The 17,228-nt window shown below is 51.3% G+C and overlaps 1 protein-coding gene across 2 annotated transcripts; it reads right to left on the bottom strand.

Moving 5' to 3' along the window:
* Window positions 1–451: 451 nt before the first annotated feature.
* Window positions 452–15,154, bottom strand: LOC140498915 (uncharacterized). 2 transcript variants are annotated; one of them, XM_072599687.1, is made up of 7 exons: window positions 15,017–15,154; window positions 12,975–13,203; window positions 12,095–12,218; window positions 2,784–2,959; window positions 1,491–1,570; window positions 959–1,063; window positions 452–682 (listed from the first exon to the last, which is right to left on the bottom strand). In XM_072599687.1, the coding sequence occupies exons 2-7, from the start codon at window positions 13,194–13,196 to the stop codon at window positions 505–507; spliced, it is 885 nt and encodes a 294-aa protein (XP_072455788.1). In that variant the 5' UTR covers window positions 13,197–13,203; window positions 15,017–15,154; the 3' UTR covers window positions 452–504. The 2 variants fall into 2 exon arrangements, with proteins under 2 accessions (XP_072455788.1, XP_072455789.1); XM_072599688.1 differs by having other exon boundaries at window positions 959–1,060; window positions 15,017–15,153.
* Between the last annotated feature and the right edge of the window lie 2,074 nt (window positions 15,155–17,228).

Consider the following 17,228-nt stretch of genomic DNA (forward strand, 5'->3'; position numbering starts at 1 on the left):
GGGGCCACATGCTTGATACAGCAACAGTGAGATCGATAGTGGATGGTAATGCTTTGTTTAGGCATTCTGAGTAGGTGGTTCTTTCTCAAAGAGAAAACCATAGATTTAGAGCCACAAGGGACTTTTTAGGTCATCAAGGTCACCAAAGAGCTCCATGGGATGCTTGACCCCTTGTTCTCAAGGGGTTTGCTCCTCCCATGTGCCATACTCCTCCAATCACCCACACATATACTTGACAGATGAGGAAACTGAGCCCCAGTGAAGTTAAGTGAGGTGCACATTAAGGGTTAGGGTACTACTTGAGCCCAACCCCTGATGTCAGAGTTCTTTACTCTATAGCTCATGGCCTCTCTGGGAGGTTTTCAGACTGCCTCTAGTACCTGAGCCACAGAGAGCAAGCCCCAAGGTGCAGCCTCTACCCCTTCTGAAGCCCAGGACCAATGCCAAGCACTAGTTTCCATGGAGAGCTTTATTCATTCTTGAGTTCAGAGTGATAAAGGGGCGTTATTGTGGGGCGCTCCTGGGAGAATCCAGGCTCTTGGTCTCACAGTCGCTGTCTGGATCCTCCTCAGGCCTCTGCACTGGCTGGAACTTGAGCAGCACAGGGGGGGTGAAGACAGAGGCTGTCCCCACTGTTGAGGCTGAGCCCTCAGGATCGGTGGTGGTACCCAGACCGGAAGACCTGCCCAAAGAAGGCTACCATTTAGCATGGGGCACAGGTCGAGAGGGTCAGAGTTGGGTGGAAAGTGGAGGGGGAGAGGCTAAACAGTATATGGGCAACATGCTATTTACTGAAAGGCTGGAGGGAGCCCCTTGGGGGATGCAGGAGGGGAGGGTGAGAGGTGGCCTGTGGGCTTAAGGAAGTGAAACTCTAAGTGTATGATGGGCTCTGCCCAGCATGACACACAGGCCTCAGGACTCTCTCACCAGGGGCCTCTTGCAACCTGAGATAGCTTACCAGGGAAAGCCAGGGCACTGGAGCTTGTGGGTGGGGTTTCCAGAGAGCCGAAATGAATGAAAACCACCAGGGTTAAGCACCAAGGGAGTCAGATCAACCATTCTGCTGAAAGACAGGAGACAAGGGAACTGGAGACTGAGCCACCCTGGCTGACCCTGACCCTCTCTCCTCTTTCTTCTTTCCCTATCCTGTTTCTGCCACTGGCTATGGCCTTGGGCAAGGCCCTTCTCTTCACTGGGTCTCAGTTTCCCCATACGTCAAACAAAGGGATTAGACTAGATAATAAAGTTTGCTTTATTTAACTTCTGACATTCCCTGTTCTCAGGCCCTCCCAGCTCTGACACCCCTTGTTCTAAGCCCCTTCCAATGCTGACATCCACTGTTCCGAGGCCCCTCCCAGCTCTGATCATGTTAGTTGAAGTTGGCCCAGAAGTGCTCATTGCCTCTTCCTCAGAACCAGCGTTGGGTCCTGTCTTGTTCTCCACTCTTCCTCGGCTGTTTCCAAGGAGCTAGGCCCCTGCCATCCCTCTACCTCTTAGGGGCTGCTGACAGTCCTGTCCAGTTTAGTTGCATGACCTTCACTTCAGAGTTTGGACCAGCCAATGTCTCTGTCTGTTGGAAACAAAGAGATTTCCTGCTCTTTACAGTCCTTCTAGCACTGTTTACTGATCAAGTGGATTGCTCAGAATGAGAGACTTTGCCTAATTAACTTCACTGAGCAAGACAAAATGGAGGTTAAATTTGTACTCAAAGAGGTGGCCTAACGCAACAACCACTAGAGCAGACACTGGACGCATGGCCTTTTTCTGGCCACTCACTTGTTTCCCCTCTCTCTCTGGGTCTCAGTTTCATCTGAGAAAGTGGAGTGCTGGGCTACATGGTTTCTCAGGGTCCTTCCGGTTCTATGGTTCTTAGCTGGGATCCTTCTAAGTCAATGTCAACACCCTCTCCTGCTGGAATCAGGTGCTGAACTTGCCCCCAGCACACAGCCCAGCAAGTGCACCTACCAAGGACACACCTCTGGGCAAGTCACTCAGACTTCCCTGGTTCTTTGGCCTTTTCCTGTGGCCAAAGATTGGGGTGAAATAAGCTGGAAGGAACATCCAAGGCCAACTGGGCCAACCCACGCTGGAGGAGAAATCCTGACAAATTCCTATTCATGTGAATCTCCCCAGGAAGACCCCCAGGGACAGGAAGCTCATTACCTCCCAAGGCAGCCCATTCCATTTTCAGAGTCCTCTAGTACTTTTTTCTCATAGCAAACCTAAATCTGTGGCTTTGCAATTTCTTTGCTCCTACTGTTGCCCTCTCAGGGCCAAGATCAAAAATTCTAATAGTTCTTCCACGTAATAGCACTTCACAGAGTGTCCCCTAAACTTTTCCTCTTCAGATTAAATATCCCCAAGCCCATTACTATCCTGAATGCTTTCCTCTGGACACACTGCAGTTTCTCAGTGTCCCTCTTAAAATGTGGTGCCCAAAAATGAATATCATCTTCCATGATGACCAAGTCAGAGGACAGAGGGACCATCCCCACCACTGGCCTGGACGTGATGCCTCTACTAGAAAGCTCAGGCTCGCACTTGGGCTCTTCTGTCAGGACTGACTCATAATACGCTTTTAAACCACTGAGACTCCCACCCACATCTTTGTTAGTTGACCTGGTTGTATTTGTGCCATTGATTTTTTTGGACCCAAATGCAGAACTTTTGCATTTGTGCTTATAACCATCTTATTTGGCCCACTGTTCCAGACTGCCAAGATGGTTATGGATTCTGATTCTGCCCCTGGCAAAGAGTAAAAGCAGAGAATATTGGAGACAAACCTGCTCGTTGGAGAGAGGAGGGAAAGGACCAAAGACTCTGGGCATGTATGTAACTGGAATGGCCGAGCGGTTGGAAATGGTCGTAGCACCTGGTGATTGGGACAAGATGCTGCCCGCCGTGGAAGGGGAATGGTCTAGTCTATAGGTTCCCCTCTTCCTTCTCTTCTGCCTTGCGTCTGTGACAGACAACCACTTGAGTTAAGCATTTTGTGGCCTGAAAGAGAGGCCCAGAGCTAATCTTCAGCTTTGGTTCTGGGGCCCTTATAGACTTAAGGGCTCCTTGAATGGTACAGCCAGAGGAAGTCTCTGAGGTCGGAGAATCTCAGAGTTGGAAAGGACTTGAGTGACCTGAGTTCTAAAGCCACACTGACTATACTTGAGAAGAAATCTTCAACCAGTGATTTTCCACCCTCTACCTGAAGACTTCTGGGGAAAGGGAACTCACTACCACCAAGGCAACCCATTCTAATTTTGGAATAGCTCCCATTGTGAAGTTCATCCTTATGCTGTACCTAGTTTGCCTCTGAAACTTCTGCTGACTGCCCCGGTTCTGCCCTCAAAAATAACCCCTCCTCCACTATTTACCTGTGTCCCCTGTAGACCCCAAAGGATTATAGAATCTCAGGACCTTGGAGACTTTGGTCTAGCCTGCACCTCCTCAGGAAGTGCTCAGCCTCTGCTCAGAAGACTTCTGTTGCACAGGAACCCATATTGACCTAAGGAAGAACCTATTCCTCTGGGGGCAGCCCTGAAAGGTTTTTCCTGTCATCAAGGCTCACTCTGTTTCACCGTGGCTTCTGCCCACTGCCCCTAGTTTTTGCCACAGGGGTTAATCTGTTTTCTACCTGACAGCCTTTCAAATACCTGAAGGTGGTGGTTCCTTCATCCTTTGTGAGGAATTTCTAGTCCAGGACAGGGGGTGAGAAACTTGTGGCCTTTGTGCACACAGTTGAATACTCGTCTAAATGGTGTTCAGACATTCTTCCATTCAACAGACTTGGGTTCAAATCCTGACCCTGCCAAAGAACCTCTCTCAAGAGTCTCAGCTTGCTTATCTGGGACTCCTAAGAAGAACTTGTGCAAGTATTTTGAAGAAAGTGTTTTGTAAATCTTGAAGAGTGGCAGAAAAGTGAATTACGATGAACAGATGCTCAGGAAGTGTCAGTTTTTGTAACCCAGGGACCACAGACTAACAATTGAATAAATTCCAGGATTTTAACCATTTGGGTTCAAGGTTTTTCATCCCACCCATTTATCTGCAGAGAAGCCCTCCTCCCATCAGTATTCACCTGGTAAGGATCACCTCCTGAAAAGCCACTTTGCATTACAGGTAACAAGGTTAGCATCAGCCTCTTTTCCAACCAGCTTCCTTGTCCTGGATCACTGGTCATCTTACATGCAATCTTACATGCTCTGACCCATCTCTCAGGAAGATCTACTTCCTCGTTGCAAACCAGCAGACATGATTCCTAGCTGGAGCAGACTTACAAATTGCCATGGAGCAACAATTCTAATTACTGTTCAAGGTGCTCTCCCTCAAAGATTTATATAGGTCAATGTGTGTGGGGTTTCCATTTGAGACAGGGCTCAACCAATCCAGCATTACTATATACCAGGAATTGGTCTAAGTGCTGGGGATACTACTCAATAAACTCCAGGGGCTCCAAATCAACTCCAGGATCAAATATAAAATTCTGTTCACCATTCAAAACTCTTCAGAAACTGCCCACCTAAGCCATTCTAATCTTCTCATACCTTACATCCTACAACATAGTCTGCATGCCAGTGACCCTGGCCTCCTGGCTGTTCATGAACAAGACACTCTGTCTCTTGTCTCCAAGCATTTTCATTGGCTGTCTCCTATTCCTGAAACGTTCTCCCTCCTCATCTCTGCCTCCTAGCTTCCTTTTAGTCCCACCTAAAATCCTACCTTTGAAGAGAAACCTATTTCAGTGGCCCTTAATAATACTGTTTTGTGATGGTGGTGTAGAAGCAGGAACCTGCTTGAACTCTGCCCCTAAACTCTTCAAAAATCCTATAAAAAATAACTCTAAATAAATTCTGGAGTGGCAGAAGCCACAAAACGACAGACTGAAGCAAATTTCTACCCCAAGACAATCTGGAATGTTGACTAGGAAGGGTCTATCGCACCAGGCTGGGAGTAGAATGCAGTTTGGCATGGGCCATGCCAATGTTGACAGAGCTGGAGCAGGTCCTAGGGGATTGAATGGCCGGTAGCTGCACTGGTTTCCAGCCTTCTCAACTCACAAATGCCAAATACAGCTTCAAAGGTCAGTGGGAAGTGTCTCTCACCTGACTGAGAGGGGAGCATGGTCTGGTCCCAGCCTCAGTCCAGACCCCAGTGGCAGCCACTGGGAAGCAGCAGCTGCTTCTGGAACCCTCCACTTAACAAAGAATTCAAAAGTCAAGTAATTGACTGGGAGACTGCCTCTGAAGTCAAGAGCTCAAAAATCAAGTTATCAAACTGGAAAATGAGCAAACAAGGAAAAAGACTATAGATTCTTACTTTCTTGGTGAAGAGGTATTTTCTTACATCATTGGTGATGAGGAAGATCAAAACATAAAACCGGAAGAAGACAACAAAGTCGAGGCTCCTGCATCCAAAGCCTCCAAGAAAAATATGAATTGGTCTCAGGTCATGGAAGAGCTCAAAAAGAATTCTGAAAATCAAGTAAGAGAAAGAGAGAAAAAATTGGGAAGAGAAATGAGAGAGATGCAAGAAAATCATGATCATGAAACATGAGTCAACAGCTTGCTAAAAGAGACTAAAAAAATGCTGAAGAAAATAACATCTTTAAAATTAGACTAACCCAAATGGCAAAAGAGGTTCAAAAAGCCAATAAGGAGAAGAATGCCTTAAAAAGCAAACTAGGCCAACGGGAAAAGGAGGCCCAAAAGCTCACTGAAGAAAATAATTCCTTAAAAATTAGAATAGAAAAATGGAAGCTAATGACTTTATGAGAAATCAAGAAATTATAAAACAAAACCAAAAGAATGAAACAATAGAAGATAATGTCAAATATCCCACTGGAAAAACAACTGACCTGGAAAATGGATCCAGGAGAGATAATTTTAAAATTATTGGACTACCTGAAAGCCTTGATCAAAAAAAGAGTGTAGACATCATCTTTCAAGAAATTATCAAGGAAATCTGCCCTGATATTCTAGAACTAAAGGGTAAAATAGAAATGGAAAGAATCCACCAATCACCTCTTGAAAGAAATCCCCAAAGGAAAACTACGAGTATTGTAGCCAAATTCCAGAGTTCCCAGGTCAAGGAGAAACTATTACAAGCAGCTAGAAAGAAACAATTCAAGTATTGTAGAAACACAATCAGGATAACACAAGATTTATTAGCAGCTTCTATATTAAGGGATCAAAGAGCTTGAAATAAGATATTCCAGAGGTTGAAGGAGTTAGGATTAAAACCAAGAGTCAACTACCCAGCAAAACTGAGTATCATACTTCAGAGGAAAAAATGGAAGTTCAATGAAATTGAGGACTTCCAAGCATTCTTGTTGAAAAGACCAGAGCTGAATAGAAAATTTGACTTTCAAATACAAGAATCAAGACAAGCTTGAAAAAGTAAACAAGAGAATCCACAAGGAATTTATTAAATTGTATACATTCCTACATAGAAAGACAGCATTTGTAACTCATGAGACCTTTCTTAGTATTAGGGTAGTTGGAGGGAATATATGTGTGTGTATGTGTATAAGTATATATGTGTGTAAGTATATATATATATATATATGTGTGTGTGTGTGTGTGTGTGTGTGTGTGTATGTACATGTGTATATATGTAAAGAGACAGAGGGCACAAGATGAGCTGAATATGAAGGGATGATATCTAAAAAATAAAGTTAAGTGTTGAGAGGAATATGCTGGGAGAAAAAGAAAGGCAGAGATAGAATGTAGTAAATCATCTCACACAAAAGAGGCAAGAAAGAGCTTTTACATGGAGGGGAAGAGGGGGAAGGTGAGAGGCAATAAGTGAGCCTTACTCTCATAATATTTGGCTTAAGGAAGGAATATCACAAGCTCAATTCAGTATGGAAGTTTATCATACCCTACAGGAAAGCAGGGGGAAGGGGATAAGAGAGGGGAGGAATAATAGAAGGGATAGCAGATTGGGGGAAGGGGTGCAGAAGCACACTTTTGTAGAGGGACAAGTCAAAGGAGAAAATAGAATAAATGCAGGACAGGGCAGAGGGAAATATAGTCTTTCACAACATGACTGTTATGGAAGTGTTTTGCATGACTACACATGTATAACCTATATTAAATTGCTTTCTTCCTCAATAAGGAGGAGGGGAGGGAGAGAATGTGGAACTCAGACCTTTAAAAATGAATGTTAAAAATTGCTTTTACATGCAACTGGGAAAAAAGATATACAGACAATGGGGTATAGAAATCTATCTTGCCCTATAGGAAAACAGAAGGGAAGGGGATAAAGTGGGGAGAGGGTGATAGAAGGGAGGCCACCTTAGAGGAAAGGGTAATCAGCATACTGTCCTGGAGTGGGGGGATGGGGGAGACAGGGAGAAAATTTGAAATTCAAAATTTTGTGGAAGTGAATGTTGAAAACTGAAAATAAATAAATTTAAAAACATTATATGGTCTTGGCTCTGCTTAATATTTTTAATTCATGTCATATATAGTTTGCTTGTACATAATTTTCATGTTGTCTTCCCCATTAGACTGTGAACTGTTTCAAAGTAGGGACTGTTGTTTGTTTTTCTTTTTATATTTTATATTGGAGTGGTTTGCCATTTCCTTTTCCAGCTCATTTTACAGACAAGGAAACTGAGGCAAAAATGATTAAGTGACTTGACCAGGGTCAAACAGCTAGTAAGTGTCTGAGGCCAGGTTTGAACTTAAGAAGAGGAGTCTTCTTGGCTCCAGACCTGGAACTCCATCCACTGCACGTGGAGGCTCTGAAGAAAAGTATGGAAGAGGTATTTGACTACCAGACTGAAGGTCTACAGAGTTGTTGTGCTGACCTCATTGCTGCATGCCTGTGAAACCTGCACAGTTTACCAGCACCATACAAGAAACTGACTTGCTTCCATTTGAACTATCTTAGGAAGATTCTGAAGATCACCTGGCAGGGTAAGGGACCAGACACTGAGGTCCTCACTCAAAGTAACCAGCCAAGCATTCTGTTTCAGAGAGTTCTACTCAGATGGGCTGGCTACGTTGTTTGAATGCAAAAAGTACACCTGCCTATACGGTACTTTATGCAGAACTCACAGGGCAAGCATTCACATGGTGGTCAGAAGAAGTGCTACAAGGACACTCTCAAGGTCTCCCTCAAGAACTTTGGAACTGATTGTGAGACATGGGACCGCTCAGCATGGCCTGCCCACATCAGAGAAGGTGTTGTGCTCTATGAGCAAAGCACAATTGAAACAGCTCAAAGGACATGCAGGATGCACAAATTTAGAGAATCCACCCCAAATGTTCACATGGACTATTTGTGCTCAACCTGTGGTAGCGCATTCGTGTTGCTCTGATCAGTCCCAATTGGACACATTGTAACTTGACTTTAGCATGGCGATGTTATTTGAGTCCTCTTAAGAGAATGAAGGAAAACAACCAATATTTCCATTACTTAGAACTAGGGCTTGGTACATAGGAGGCACTTAATAAATGTTTACGGACTGATAGAAAAAAAGTTCTTGCCTTCAGGAAGCTCACATCCTAATGATGGAGATATGTACATTAATAAGTATGTGAAAGATTTATGCAAAGTGAATGGAAGGGAACCTTAGAAGAGAAGTTACCAGCAGCTTTTGGGGATGGGACAGATAGACTAAGAAAAGTCTCCTTTTAAAAATGGCTTTTGAACTGACCTTCAAGGAAACTGGGAATTCTAAAAAGCCAAGATGAGGAGGGAGAGCACTCTTAGGCAATGAGACTGCCAGGGCGAAGGCACCAAGATGGAGGCAGCATCCTCAGTGAGGAACAGGGATGGCTAGAGCACAAAGCAAATGGATTGGAAAACTTGAGCTGGTGTTTCCCATTCAAACTTGGAAGTCCTCTGCAACTGATTTTTATAGGTTTGCTAAACTTCTATCAGTCATCTAGACTTAAAATAACCTCCTTTCACTCTGCTCTCCTGAGCCCTGGCCCCCGCCTTCTACTAGACTAGTGTCCCAGGCCCTATCTGGAGCCACCTAAAGCCACCTGGCTCAAACTGTCCAATGGGAAGAATTATCCAAAGTAGAAAGTGTAGACACTTGGCAGCCTGCAATACGGTTTGGGAAATACTGATTGAGACAAGGACACAGAACAGGAAAGGAATACAACATTTAGGTAGAGAACTAGGCATCTCTTACTCCCATTCACATCGGGTGCTTTCTTCACAACTGCTCCCTAAGGCAGAGAGTGGATTATCACCATGTATTTTCAAAGTAACAATCTGAACTGTGGAGGGTGAAATCACCTGTCCAAGGGCATTTCAGGGGGGCTGGAAGAGCATCCACGTGGGCTCTCTTCCTAACTCATCCAAGTATGTCCATCCTGTAGCAGCTAGGGGGAGCCAGTGCACAGAGCACTGGGCCTTTGTGGAGTCAATTTCAAATTCAATTTCAGACACTTACTAATTGGATGATCCTGAGATCTGCCTGCTTCAGTTTCCCTAACTGTAAAATGGAGATAACAGCCCCTGCCTTCCAGGGTTGTTGTTGTAAAGCACTTAGCACAGGGCCTAGAAGGAGCTTAATACGTGCTTGTTCCCTTCTTGCCCTCCCATAAGTTCTCCATAGGGCATCTGCCCTACTTGCTAGAAAGCTTCCATCAGGGTCTCTTGTCTTGACCTGGGTAATCATGTAATACATGGGAGATCCATTGACTTGACTGTTCTTCCATCTGATTGGCCCAGCTCCTTTTGGACATTTTTTCTGATGCTTCTTGGGCACTTTGGTTCTTTCTCCGGCTACCATACATCTCTCCATCACCCTTGGGGGTGGGGGGAATTCACAGTCTTCCTTCTTCAGATATTGTGGTATTCCATGAGTCACAGTCCCCAGGCATCACCAGAAGAAAGAGGTGTTAGAAAGTTGGAAAATTGTGGTGTCACTGAAAATACTGTAAGTGGGAAGTTTTCCAGAGGTAACTTTAAGACCAATGTCCTTGCCCACTTTTATTCCATGACAGATTTCTTTTTTGAAACGTGTTACTGATATTTTGCTACATTGCTGTCCCTTCCCAATGACACCCCCAACCCCCATGGGGCCTTCCTTTGTAACAGAGAAGAGTTAATGAGTGAGTAGAGTTTGGAAAAAATCACACACACACACACACACTGACACACACAGACACACAGACACACAGACACACAGACACACAGACACACACACACACCAGCACTCCCCGGCCTTGTGTAACTAAGAAGGCTTTGTAGTCTCTTCGTATGGAAGGGAACCCCAATTGACCATTGTGCCCCTCTGGAGTCATGACTGATCACTGCTTTGATCTCACTTCTAAAGCCATTCAAGGTTTTCTTTTACACTACTATAGCCACTGTATAATTGTTCTAGGTCTGCTTCCTTCAAACAAGCATCCCCAGGTTCTACGATACTTTAGAGTCAACATTGTTTACCATGCAGTCATCTTCCACCACAATGCCATCCCTCAACCAATGTTTTCAAGTTTTGGCTTCCACAAGAACTGGTATAGTAAATATTTCTGTATATATGGGTCTTTCCTCTGCCTTGGATCTCCTTGGGGCCATGTACCTAGTAGCTGCACCTCTATGTCAGAGGGTATTTATGGTCTAGTAAATTTTCCAATATAGTTCTGAATTGCTTCTACAAGGGTTCAAACAAGTCACAGCTCCACCAATGGTGTGTTTGCTAAACATATAATATCCATATTCTCAAACATTCTACAGCCTGACGAGGAATCCTTGGAATGACTTTTAGCCTCCCTCAACTCTGTTCTAGTTTATGTTAAATTCTTTTCATGATCTTTCACTGGTTGGGGTCCCAAATTTATTGGGATCCCAGAATCCCAAATTTAATCTGCTCAGAGATATACTATCAAACCAATTTTTGGAAAGTCAATCATACTAACAATCCAAATTTATACAGCAAGTCCTCCAGGTTGTAAAGTATTTTCTATTCACACTGATGGGACTCACTGAAGGGGATTGAGCAGGGGTCATTTAGTCCAAACTGTACCATCCCCTTCTACAGCATCTTTCGATTGCCCAGGATCACAGCAAATACCCAAGTCAGGATAAATGCCCAGGTTTTCTGAGTTGAACCCATTCTTTCCAGTACCCCAAACTCTCAGTCTAGGGATCCCTATCTTAAAGAGGTCATCAGTTTTTTTATGGAGTAAATGACCTGCCTTCTCTTCCAGCTCTAAAATTTACAATCCTGTGATCCTTCTTCAATAGTCTAGGTCATCCATCGCTGTTGGCCATGCTCCCATTCAAAGGTCATATTATACTGATTGCTTCAAACTCTAGGGCAGTCAAGTCCCTTCAATGAGACTACTCAAACTCAGAAGTTTGGCTTAAAAATCCAGACAAGGAACAAAATAAAACTCAAGAATCTAGAGAACATCTGGAGAGCTAACATGAGGACTTTAAGAAAGGCTGCACAGAATGGCAAGAGACTTCTGGGAGGCCTGCTTTAGAAAGGCCAAATTGGAGGTATGATCTAGAGGAGGGCAGCCACAATATCAAGGGCCTGGAAACACAAGGATAGTAACTGACATCGATAAGAACCCTTTGAAGTTTGCGAAGCACTTGAAGTGTGGTAATTATTGCTGCTAAACCTGAGAAGGGTTCCTACGATGATGCTTTCGGAGGCACAGGGGAAGGAAATGGGGCTATTTATCGCGGACACAGGCGAGGGGTCTTTGAGCCATGAAGCCCTGATCTGTCACTACATCACCCCTGCTCTGCTTGGCCCGAGGGGGCTAACTGAGGAGCAGTGGGGGGAAGTTATACAGGGTCAGAGCAACCTCATCGATATAAGGCTGATGTCCTAACAATGGGGCCTGCCCAAAGTGGAATGAACTGGGGTGGGGCGTCCACACTGAGTCCCCAACATTATTGATATTCAAAGGAAGCTAGGGAGCACTTGTCCAGCTCAGCACTTGGGCAAAGGTGGGCTAGTTTGGCCCCTCAGTCCTTTCCAAACACGAGTCACCTCCCTAGGTCATTCCTATGGCCCCTCGTCCAGAGTCTGGGCCTGAGGGGGCAGCAGGCGGGGAAGGGGCAGCCTCCAGCCAGGCCCACCCTGCCCCTCCTCCACACGGGCGGGTGCCATCACCTTGGGCATAGTTGTTCAGCTTCTGCATCTTCTTCTTCAGATGGTCCAGCCTCTGCTGGAGCTCCGAGGCCCCCACGTTATTGTAGTGGTTGAGGTCTCCCTGGAGGGCCTGGAAGAATCTGCCCTGGGACAGGGGGAGGAGAGGGGGTGAGTGCGGGGACCAGGGCAGGGGCGTGCCCGGGGCCTCCCCGGTCCTGCAGGCGGTGGGAGGGCTGGGCCGGTGGTGGGGACCCCCAGTCCTGCGGGAAGTGGGAGGAGGGCCGGTGGGGGGACCCCCAGTCCTGCGGGCGGGGGGAGGGCCGGGCCGGTGGGGGGACCCCCAGTCCTGAGGGTGGGGGGAGGGCCGGGCTGGTGGGGGGGACCCCCAGTCCTGCGGGCGGGGGGAGGAGGGCCGGTGGGGGGACCCCCAGTCCTGCGGGCAGTGGGAGGAGGGCCTGTGGGGGGACCCCCAGTCCTGCGGGTGGGGGGAGGAGGGAGGGCCGGGCCAGTGGGGGGACCCCCAGTCCTGCAGGCGGGGGGAGGGGGGAGGGCCGGGCCGGTGGGGGGCCCCCCAGTCCTGCGGGCGGGGGGAGGGGGGAGGGCCGGGCCGGTGGGGGGACCCCCAGTCCTGAGGGTGGGGGGAGGGCCGGGCTGGTGGGGGGGACCCCCAGTCCTGCGAGCGGGGGGAGGGGGGGAGGGCCGGGCCGGTGGGGGGACCCCCAGTCCTGAGGGTGGGGGGAGGGCCGGGCTGGTGGGGGGGACCCCCAGTCCTGAGGGTGGGGGGAGGGCCGGGCCGGTGGGGGACCCCCAGTCCTGCGGGCGGGAGGAGGGGGGAGGGCCGGGGGGGCGGGGAGAGGGTTGGGGGAGTAGGGGCCGCTGCCCCCCCGCCCCCCGGGCCCACCGTGAGGAAGGAGATGAGGCCGCGCCGCTCGCGCTCCTCCTGCTTCCACTTGCGCACCACGCGCTCCCCCAGCGCCGGGTTGCGGTCCATGCTGCGGAAGAGGCGGCGCAGGGAGCGCTCGGTGTAAGACACGGCCTGCCGCTCGAAGGCTTCCTCCGAGATGAGCTCGCAGAACGTGAAGGTCAGCGGGTGCTCCCAGTCGAACTCGTCCAGGACCTCCATCCCCGCCCTGCAGCGACACGCATGCGCGCCGCCGGCCCGGGCCTCAGGGACGTAGCGGACCCGAGGGGCGGGGCCGGCGCCCGGGGGCGGGGCGGGGGCGGGAGGCGTGGCCTCCTGTCAAGGACGGGGCGGAGGAGGAGGGCGCAGGGCGGACTCGAGGGGCGGGAGAAGGAGGAGAGAGCAGGGGTGGGGCGGGGCCGAAGGTCGGGGGCGGGGTCAGCAGGGAAAAGGGGCGGGGTCCCAGGGGCAAGGGGGAGGGGGCGGCGGGCGCCGGGGCGGGACCCAGCGGTAGGGTCAGCCTGGAGAAGGGGCGGGGCCGGCAGGAGGTGAGGGGCCCGAGCGGCCCCGAGGGCCGGGGCAAGGGCGGCGGGGACGAGGACGAGGCCGGGGCCGGGGACGAGGCCGAGGCCGAGGCCGAGGGCGGCGGCGGCGGCGGCGGCTGCAGCAGCAGCGAGGCCGAGGGCAGCGGGGCGGAGAGGGCCGGGGCGGAGCGCAGCGGGGCCGGGAAGAAGGCCAGCAGCCCCTGGGACAGGGGCGACGGGGCCCGGCGGCAGCGCGGGGACGGCGGCGGCGAGGGCAGCAGGGGCGGGGCCGCCAGGAAGGGCGCGGACAGCAGGCCCGGGGGGCGGCCCAACGGGCCCGGGGACGAGAAGGCGGGAGACAGGGCCAGCGCGGAGGCGGGAGAGCGGGGCGGGGCCGGCCCGAAGGACTGGGAGGACGGGGTCCGCGAGGCGGGGGCGAAGGTCAGCGTGGACGGGGACAGCGAGGCGGGGGCGAAGGTCACGGAGGAGGAGGAGGGGCTGGCCGTGGTGGAGTCGGGGGCGGGCACCACGATCGTGGGGACCAGCGCGTGCGCGGAGGTGCAGGACGAGAGGGGGGCGGGGCGCAGGGAGGGCGGGGGCGGGGCCGAGGGGAAGGGGGCCGGGCAGAAGGTGAGCCTAGGCGGGGACAGCGAGGCCGGGGCGAAGGTCAGCGTGGACGGGGACAGCGAGGCCGGGGCGAAGGTCAGCGTGGACGGGGACAGCGAGGCCGGGGCGAAGGTCAGCGTGGACGGGGACAGCGAGGCTGGGGCGAAGGTCAGCGTGGACGGGGCGAAGGTCAGCGTGGACGGGGACAGCGAGGACGGGGCGAAGGTCAGCGTGGACGGGGACAGCGAGGCCGGGGCGAAGGTCAGCGTGGACCGGGACAGGGAGGCCGGCGTGAAGGTCAGGGCCGCGGAGGACGAGTGCCGGAGGGCCGAGGGGGACGGCGCGAAGGCCAGGGTGGAGTGGGAAAAGGTGACTGGGGGGAAAACCGGGGAGGAGGAGGACGAGAAGCGAGGGAAGCCCGGGGACAGGGGGGAGGAGAGGGGAGGGGAGGGGAGCCCCTGAGGGGGAGAAGAAGGCGAGAAGGGGAGGAAGGGCGGGGCCACCATGAGGAGGGACGGGAGGGGAGGAGGGGGCGGGGCTCTCTCCTCGCGGAGAGGTCTGGAGGGGGGGAAGGGGCGGGGCTTCTGGAGGGTGCTTGGTTCTTGGAGGGGGAGGGAGGAAGGGCGGGGTGGGTATGAGGGGGAGAGAGCTGGAGGGAGGACAGTAGGGGCGGGGCCTCTCCCCGGGAGGGGTGGGGCTTTTATGGCGGGGGGAAGGGGCGGGGCTTTTCGAGAGGGAGGGGAGAGCGCGAAAGAAAGAACAGAGGAAGGGCGGGGCTTCCGAGGAGGGGCGGGGCCTCTCAAGGGGGGAGGGGAAGGAAGAAGGGGGACGGAAGCAGGGCCTTTCTTATTCAAAATTGGAGAGGGAAGGAGGGGCTAGGGGGTGGGCCCCTTCTCCGAGGCCCGCACGCACCAGCTCGGGCGCCCACAGCGGCAAGAGAGCCCTGTGTTTCCACGGAGACTGTCACGGCCTGAATCACCCACTCGTCGGGGCCCCAGAAGTGCCCCTCGGGGTTCTGGCCAATCCTGCTCGAGTTGTTGTCCACGTGGTGGCGCGAGCCCAATCAGAGCGCGGGGCGGCCACGAGACAATGCCTCCAAGGTCCGAGCCCGCGTTCTGGCCCCGCCTCTCTAAGGCGGGCCTTGCGAAGAGGAGGGGCGGGGCCTCCCGGAAGACTTCCAATTAAGGTCAATTGCCTCCTCCGCTCTCTAGGTGCGGACCTGGGACCCCGCGGCTGCTGTGCTGGCCCCGAGGAAGCCCACGGGGAGGCTGACGTCCTGACTTCTGGGAGCTTACAGCTCCTGCAGCCCAGCCAGAGCTGGGGGGGACCCAAGCCGGCACTGTCAATGAGCCCATAGGGTCCGGAGAGGGCCTCGAAGCCCGGGTCACCCCCTAACACGTGGCCAGGCTGGCCGTGCCCCGACCCCAGCCCTGGATCCCTTTCTCCGCCTCCCCCGACGGCGCCTCAATCCCTGCCTGCTGTGCACGGTCCTCACTGGGTGACTGCCGGTGCCTTCCCTGGAGATCCCCTTCCATCCGGCGGTGTGGACGCGGTTCTCCCGGGCTAGCCAGGGAGGTCCCTGAGGGCAGGCACTGTGGTGCGCCTTTCTTGGCATCCGCAGCGCTCTGCACAGTGCCTGGTGCCCAGCCGGCCCACAGCAAATGCTCGTCCAACAGTATCATCTCCTTTCCCTTTCACAACCAAACCTCGCCGCTTCTCTGGAGGCTCAAGCCTTGGAAATGATGGTTCTGAACCTCCTCTGTCCGCAGTGACCAATCTAATGGCTCTTCCTCGGTCCGAACCGCTCGGCAGCCGTGGGCACCGATGATCTCCTCTCCTCCATCCTCTTCTCTAGGTTTTGGGACACTGCTGCCTCCTAATTCTCGTCCTGCCCATCTGTGATCCCTCTTTTCTGTCCAGCTGAGGGCTCCTTGTCTGGATCTCCAGTGGAGTCTTATCCACCAGCGTGCAGTGGGAGGCAGGGCTCCGCGTTGGACCCTTCTCTCTCTAGTCAAGCCTCAAACGACTTTTGTTAAGTGCCTCCTGTGTGCCAGCACTGTGTGGCATCACCTTTCCAGTGATAATGCCCAGCTCTGTATCTAGCCTTGTCTTTCCTGAGCCCTATTCCCCCCAGTCACCAACAGCCTCTTAGGTATTTTGAATTCCCCGTAGACGTTTCATATTCTCTTGGTACCAAAGAGAACACATCCACCTTTCTTCTTTCTTTCTTTCTCTTTCACCCACGACTTCTGTTTTCTGTCCATCATTAACTTTCCAGTTATGTAGGTTCGTAACATAGTCCCTCACAACTGCCCATTCTCTCTCATCCCATATATCCAGTCTGTTGCCAAGTCTGAATGATTTTTTCTACAGGTTTCCTACATTCCTCTCCTTTTCAGTGACACAGTAACCGCCTGGCTCAAGCCTACTGAGCTTGAAGAATGTGTGAAATGGGAGCCTCTTACCCTCGGATTAGAGGTCAGGCCCCCAGGGTCTTTCTTGATCACGTACAGTTTATGCTGCGGTATGGTTGTTTGCCTGCATTCTCCCTTTTAGACTGGGCAAAGATCTCAAGAGTGAAGATGCCTTTGGACTCAGCACTTCATGCATCGCTTAGCACCTAGTAGGAACTTAATATGTATTGGCTGCCTGCCTGAGTCTGGAGCTGAGAGGGATTTTAGTGGAGAAGGGCGTGGTTACTGTGGTTATCTCTGTGGTCCCGCCCATAGTTACTGACCCTGAATAAATAGTAATGACCATGCAGGCACCCCTATATCTATTAGAGAGGTAAGCATCTGAAGCCTGCCTCCTGCTTGGTGATGGACCAAAGGTGCAAGATGAGGCATTCCTTTTCAGGCATGGCTAGCGTATGATTGGTTTTGTTTGACTCAACATTGGTTACAAGGGAACATTTTTATGAGGGAGGGTGGGGAAGAGTGATAGAGATTTAAAAAAAGAAGAAGAAAAGACTGTTAACATTTTAAAACATCCAGGGGAAAAAAAGCAGAGGGAAGTTCTGAAGGGGACACAAGCAAGAGCAGCTACCATGCTACATTTAACATACGGTTTTCGAAAAGTTGTAGGCAATGAAGATTCCATAGTTTTGTGACAGGAATTTTTTATT

The sequence above is a fragment of the Notamacropus eugenii genome, chromosome 4 (assembly GCF_028372415.1).
Source record: "Notamacropus eugenii isolate mMacEug1 chromosome 4, mMacEug1.pri_v2, whole genome shotgun sequence".
Lineage (NCBI taxonomy): Eukaryota > Metazoa > Chordata > Mammalia > Diprotodontia > Macropodidae > Notamacropus > Notamacropus eugenii.

What these genes read in the sequence shown, in the direction of transcription:
- LOC140498915 (XM_072599687.1), bottom strand. Translation starts at nt 13,196, where the DNA reads ATGGAGGTCCTGGACGAGTTCGACTGGGAGCACCCGCTGACCTTCACG. An exon ending in GCTGAACAACTATGCCCAAG is followed by an intron (nt 2,960 to 12,094) that starts GTGATGGCACCC and finishes TGTCTGTCACAG; the next exon opens with ACGCAAGGCAGAAGAGAAGG. An exon ending in CTCCTCTCTCCAACGAGCAG is followed by an intron (nt 1,571 to 2,783) that starts GTTTGTCTCCAA and finishes TGTTTCCAACAG; the next exon opens with ACAGAGACATTGGCTGGTCC.